General features: G+C 37.6%; 1 protein-coding gene across 1 annotated transcript; it reads left to right on the plus strand.

The window, feature by feature from the left end:
- Positions 1–4,947: 4,947 nt before the first annotated feature.
- Positions 4,948–6,807, plus strand: msmp2 (microseminoprotein, prostate associated 2). Its single transcript, XM_056381489.1, has 4 exons — positions 4,948–5,184; positions 5,267–5,377; positions 6,093–6,201; positions 6,282–6,807. The coding sequence occupies exons 2-4, from the start codon at positions 5,269–5,271 to the stop codon at positions 6,457–6,459; spliced, it is 396 nt and encodes a 131-aa protein (XP_056237464.1). The 5' UTR covers positions 4,948–5,184; positions 5,267–5,268; the 3' UTR covers positions 6,460–6,807.
- The last annotated feature ends 406 nt before the right edge of the window (positions 6,808–7,213 follow it).

A 7,213-nucleotide genomic window follows, 5' to 3' on the forward strand; every position in this document is an offset into this window, starting at 1 on the left:
TGCCTCACGCTGCTGTCCATCTGTGAGAGATTAAAATACTCCCCCCAGGCTCACAATTAGGCAATCAGAGGGTTATCATTCCGCTCCAATAGGCTCACAAGGTCAGCGTCGTACCAGGAGAGGATACAGAGACAGCAGAGGGGGGACAGTCAGTCTGACTGATGTCATAAACAAGGGTTGTTGTCCACCAAATGCAACATCTAATCTGATGAGATTTAAAACAATATGTGTAATGTACCTTTGTGTTAAAAAAATAGGATGTTGTTTCTCACTGATGACGTCGTTTGATGTTTGTAAATGAAAACTCGACATAATAGCGATATATCTGACACAGTAAAGTACCGGATGTTTCTATGAATCATAAATTCTCATTCTCACAATGTATTTCTTATCAGCTCCAACTATTCCACACCTGCTTCTCGCTGATTAAAAAGAAAAATCCTCACTCACCCACAGGTGAAAGTGTTGCGTTCATCATGGACGATCATATCTGACACATGATGTGCACTCAGCACATGTTAGAGTACCCACACTCCCCCACTGAAGACACAGATGTAGTGACATCACCAGTCATTCCGACAAGCAGAGGTCACCTTGACTGTGGAGGTCATCTTAATACTTAAACACTCTAAGCCCTGCATTCAAAAATCTTACTTCAAAGTACAGAAGTATTAGCAGAAAAATGTACTTCAAGTATCAAAAATAAAAGTACTCATTAGGCAGCAACAACCATTGTCAGTGTTATTGTATTATTACTATTGATGCATTACTGTGTAAGCAGCCTTTTATACTGTGACTGGTTGAAGTAAAGCTATAACTTTTACTTCTGTCTCTTAATATTATCATTTAGAGATTTTATAATATTTCAATAAGTTGGCTGAATAGTGGCAGATAAATGATCCAGACTTGCCTAGATAGAGAGAATGCAGTTGTGATACTCACACATGTGGATGCTCTTAATAGTGATTTGGGTATTGTGAAGGAAAATTAAATGGACTAATGCTGACACAGAATAGAATTCATTGTTATATATTTTATCTACCTGGTTTTGTTGCTACTCTCTGCTACTTCAGTCCCTTTGTTACTTTTCTTTAACTGAAAAAATTGTCAAAAAGCATCATTATTAAAATGCATTTGCCATAGCTATGTTTAATACAAACATACATCTCTTAAAATAAATTGTTTGACATATACATCATTTGATATACTTTCATTTTTACAGGGAATATTGTAGCAACAGGATACAACTAGTGACTTAGTGAAGTGACCGTCATGTGTTCACGTTTGCCCTCCCTACAGGCAATAACTCAAAGTTATTTGACTCTGCATCTGCCGTCATGTATGCGCGCGTGTGTGTGTGTGTGTGTGTGTGTGTGTGTGTGTGTGTGAGAGAGAGAGAGAGAGAGAGAGAGAGAGTGAGAGAGAGAGAGAGGGAGCTCACAGCAGGATGAACATCACATCTATTGATCAGGCTAATGTGGGGAGGAAAGGCTGCAGGCCACAGCAGTTGATCAATATACCTCTAATTACATGGTGCATACTCAGTGTGAGTGTGGGTTGTGTGTTGTGTGTTGTGTGTGTGTGTGGTGTGTTTGTGTGTGTGTCACTAAAAGAGTGTGTGTAGGTGGTCCCCCCAAACTCACAGGGTTGCATATATAAATGCTGTCCCACTGAGGAATTGCTCACACACACAGGTCATAGCTTGCACACACATTTAACAGTTAGTTGTGAATCATTTCACACACACTCCAAGTAATCCCATTTTTTAACTTTAACCTCTTGTTTACCAGCTATTGTACTGATGGGACACGCGGCACCATGTGTGGACGAAGACAGTTGGTAAGTATCTTTGTATTTGTGCTTGCATGTGATGTTGGATCTGCTGAGAGACCGAAGTGTTTCGTCATGTGAATCTCACCTCTCCTCCTCTTGTCTTTGCTGTTCACTGTTTCCCATCATCCCCATGTTTCCTGAAGCAAATCGAGCCACTTATAGGTGATCTTTGACTCTGTGTTACTGACTCCCTCCCCCCCCAAGGCCTTTCCTCTGTTGTATCTCCTGTGTTGAACGGGTTGTGCAGGTCATTTCTGTTTCCAGAATATATCTGTCACTCCCTTCTTTTTTCTCACTGCATTGTTTCTCTTGTCTGCTACAGGCTTTTCAAGTCTGCTCAGGCTCCGACTTGCTGACTGGCTAGAGGCTGTGTGATATGTTTGATATTCGGTTGTTCTTGTGCTTTATGATGTCAACTAAATATCAGACATATTCCTACAGAGTCTGGCATTGACTTCTGATCCTTTTGCTGCACCACTGCAAAACAGACCTACACAGTCAGATGTCCAGGTAAATGGTTTTGAACAGTAAACTTTGTATAAATGGTTATGATTATATTGTTATATAATCTCTCATAAGAAAGTGTACACATACAGTGCATGTGTGGTAGGGCTTGGATTAGAGATACAGTCAGAAAAAGAAAACATTAACAATGATGTATTCACACACACACACACACACACACACACACACACACACACACACACACACACACACACAACGACACCACTTTTTTTCACAACGGGATCTAAGCATGCAAGTATATCCTGCTCCATGAGCAAACAATCATTGTTATTGGCACCATACAGGTTTGTGACATCATAAAACCATAACACGGTCAAACCTGTTGATGGAGCAGGGAGAAGTCAGTTCTATCACTCCCTCTTTTTCATTCTTTCTGCAGTTGTTTCATTCTACAGCTAAATTCGACAAACCTGTTTTGCTTCTTATCCAGTAGGAATGTGCAAATAATGACTTTTTCTGAATCCAGGAATAAAGCCTGATGGCATGTTAACATCTGCAGTGATTCATTACTGTCTCCACATTCCTGAATAATGGCCCATTGCATCAGACATAGTGAGCGCCAACCTTCAGTTACTATTTTTATATCTTAATTAATTGATTTTACATAGAGGGAACATCCTTTTGACTTTTGGCTAATGAAACTTCCTCCCTCCCAGTCATGATATTTTATTATGTAATTGTCTATTTTTAAATGAATTGTGATATAAGTTACATCTTAACATGCACAAGCCTCTGGGAGCACTGGCTGGAAAATGAATGGCAATCATGTGAGAAATAATTTGCCTTGTAATCAAATTAGTTATTGTGTAAGAATGCATGTTATGAAAATGCAGCCAACAAATGTGAATCACAGAATGACATTCATTTTCTAATATGAATATCAGTATTCAGATGCCTCAGTATTCAAAAATGTATATACCATTTTTGGCACCAAAACTGTTCTGACATCAGTTAGGAAACTGGGTAGAAAGTTTCCTAAGGACTGAAACTACTGTGTCTCTGGGGACGAGGCCGTCTCAGACCAGCTGCAGGCCAACCATGGAAATCTGACAAGGATCCTCTATTTTGAGCTGTGCAATTAACATAAAGAAAAAAAGCAATATAGAAATGTGTGATTTTTACTTTGAATCTTTGAATTCAATAAATAAAAGCCACAAGTTTTATTGTACTATGAAATTTGTGATAGACTAAACCAGGCTGGATTTTACAACAAAACCTGCCACAGGAATTATCTGTTACTTCAGTTTGTATGTTTCATTTCATACTTTTCAATCGTTGATGTTTGTTATTGATACACTTGTCTGAATGGCTGGTTTATTTCTGGTTGTTGTTTTGTGTTTCAGTAAAAACTATATTTGTAATTTCTTTTTTTGTCACACGTGTTACTTATCATACTATATAAACATTAAATATCAATATATTTATTAATAATTGTTCTAACTATTGAATTTACCATACATAAAAGTGATTTTACATTGAGTTATTGCAAACTGGGTAGACAGGTCAGGGTGGACAGTAGCCATCTGAGGCAATCTATTGAAATTGTGAATACATCTTAACAAGAGCATCGGAAAACAATGTGTATGCTGCAGCACTAGAGGGCGTCTGGGTGTGTGACCCCGGGTGTGTGACTTGTAGTCACATCTGAGTACCAGTTTAAGGACTGATTTTAAACCTGATAGTTGTTTAATTTCAGATAAAAGTTATGTCCCTAGTTTGTTGTCATTGCAAATACGTCCAGTGTGAGCAAACATGAATTGTACATTCACTGAGGATAGGTTAAGTTTTGAGCCTCTAGGCAGTCAAATCTCTGCAAAAGTGACAAACAAATTTGTGTGTGTGTTTGTGTGACATGCATGTTATCTGAGGACTCAAGATGGTTTATCCAAACAAACCCCAGCACAAAGAAAATGAATCCCATCCTCCTACACTCACAAAAAGAAGAAAAAAAACCACTCACATAAAAAGCCCCCAAATATCACGTCTCCTCCCCTGCAGAGGAAAAAAAACACACAAAAAATGACGTAAAAACACATCACGTCAAAGAGACTCCTAATAGGAAAATGAAAGTTCACTGAATCATGTTAAACCGTATTTAAAATCTTGTAATTTGCATGATTGTTCATTAACAATACGACATGAAATTGAATTAAGCATCTCCATTTGAACACAGTAGAATGAATATCTGATTCTAACAACAAAAAACCAGATATGCTTCAGAACATTATTTTCTTCCAATGCCACAGTAAAATACGTTTACATGCATCTGGATGCAGAGCTGGGGTCAAAGGTTCATATTTGTAAAAACACATGCACCTCCTGTGTGTAACAATAGGCCTCTGGCTGGTTGTCCTGTAGATGGTGATAGTGGATTTAGTGATAGGGTCGAATGGCACCCTCTGAAACAAATGTTATCTGAAAGGGTGCACACTGTATACTCAGGGGCAATTTCTGTGGAGCAGTACAAGAGGGCATGACAGACGTTTCAATAATAATGCTTGTGTGTGTTAGTATGTTTGTGTGTGTGCAGATATAAAATAGCAATTAATGAGAGGGAGGGGGTGGACAAAAAGCAACGAAGAAAGTAGAAATGAGTGCGGCGATAAAGACGAGCTGCTGCAGTATAAATATCTGAGAGCACAGGGAGAAAGTGCGTCAGTTCAAGGGTGGCACTGGAGAGGAGGCACAGAGAGCCAAAGAGGGACAAGAGGGAACAGAGAAGAACAACAAGAGGCTGAATGCAAGCAAGAGACGCAGAAAGTGAAGCACTGACAGAAATACAGCAACAGAGGATTTCTATATGATATAGTGGAAAGTTCAAATCAGGTAAGACACAACCTGGCTTTTCTCTCTACTCGTTATTATAGTTTCTATTTTAACATGTACATTTAATCAGATTTTTTTTCAGAAATGGCAAACACAGCAGGAGGAGTACTCTTGGTTTTACTCTTGGTCCTGAGTGGCAGTGTGCCATGTTTTTCCGTGTATAACAGTGGGGAGTGCTTCTTCAACACCAAAGGTACATTGTGCGTGTATGTGTGTGTCTGTGTGTGTGTGTGTGTGTGTGTGTGTGTGTGTGTGTGTTTGTGTACATGTGTGCTTGTACATGTCTAGTACTAGAGAGTAAGTTGTGTAAGAACATTTACTATACTTAAGTGCTATTTTGAGGTATGTATGCTTATACTTTATGCTACTTTATACTTCTACTTTACTACATTTCAGGGAAGAATATTGTACTACTCACTTTGTTTATTTGGTGGCTCTAGTTCCTGGTTTTTCTCCAGATTCAAATGTTTCATCCAAAACTTATAATGAGTTCATGGAATATGATGCACAGTATGTTGAATAAATTACCCAACAAGTAGTTCAAACAGACTCCACCTCGACCAGCTGCAAATTTACACCAATTTTTCCTGTTGGTTTTAAAGATGTTGTTTTTGTTTTATAATATTGTTATCGATCATTATTTTATTTAGCTATTTATTTTTTGGTTTTTTTGGCTTCACATTGTTTTTAATCCTGTTTTGTAATGCACATTGGGCTGCATCTGTACAAATAAAGTTAATAATAATAATAATCATAATCATATATTTAAATGCTACTTTTGAATGCGGGACTTTTATTCGTAATGCAGTATATTTTATTGTAGTATTTTTACGTCTATCTGGGTAAAGGATCTGGGTACTTCTAGCACCACTGTACATGTCACAGTAACTGATGTTTTGCATTTTCAGGGAGCTGTGAACACATGGGACACGTTTACGGGATAGGAGAGAGCTGGATCACCAGTGACTGCTACCAGTGTGTCTGCATGGAGCCTTTCGGAGTAGGATGCTGTGACCAGTGAGTTTGTTTTCACAACTTCAGTACAGTCAAAAAAGTATTCAACATATGTTCTGATCCAACTCTAATCTTCCCTACAGTGGATCTAAACCTGTGGACTATCCGGACTGGTGTGAGATCATCCGTAAACCTGATGACTCTTGCACTAGTGTTGCAGTGATGAGAGCCAATCATAAACTACCATGTCTCTGGGGACGAGGCCATCTCAGACCAGCTGCAGGCCAACCATGGAAATCTGACAATGATCCTCTATTTTGAATTAACATAAAAATAAAGAAATAAATAAAAACAAAAAAAAAAACAGCAATAAAGAAATGTGTGATGTTTAGTTTGAATTCCATAAATAAAGGTCACAAGTTTTATTTTATTATGAAATTTGAGAGAGACTTAACCAAACTGGATTATCATTTCATACTTTTCAATTGTGTTGTTGATGTTTGTTGTTGATGAGCTTGTCTGAATGGCTGGTTTATTTCTGGTTGATGTTTTATGATTCAGTAAAAACTATAGGCCTATGTCCAATTTCTTGTTTTGTCACGTGTTACTTATCATTATACTATTTAAACATGAAATATCAATATATTTACTAATAAATGTTCTAACTAGTTTATTGCCTGCTGTATGAGTTATAGATGGAGTAATGTCATACAAAAAAATGAATTTATACTAAGTTATTAAGCTATGGGTCTGTTAAATTAATTATTGCAATGATATAGAAGACTCAGACTGTCTCCGTAATTCAGAACAGCAAGACTTGAACTTAATTAAATGTACTAATTTTTTTAATATTCACAGAAGAACAAGGTCAGAATTGATATAGTTTCACTACAATCTTATATATTTATGTTTCATATTTGACCACGCCTAGTTTTTACAAAATATGTGCCTTTATATTCATTATGTATCAACACACTCCGAGGGAGACATGTGAGTAGGCGCACTGGTGTATCTTTACAATGTATTTTCCTATATTTATTACGTGAAGGCTTTTACATGGCATCCACTTGAGAAC

The sequence above is a fragment of the Seriola aureovittata genome, chromosome 7 (genome assembly GCF_021018895.1).
Source record: "Seriola aureovittata isolate HTS-2021-v1 ecotype China chromosome 7, ASM2101889v1, whole genome shotgun sequence".
NCBI lineage: Eukaryota > Metazoa > Chordata > Actinopteri > Carangiformes > Carangidae > Seriola > Seriola aureovittata.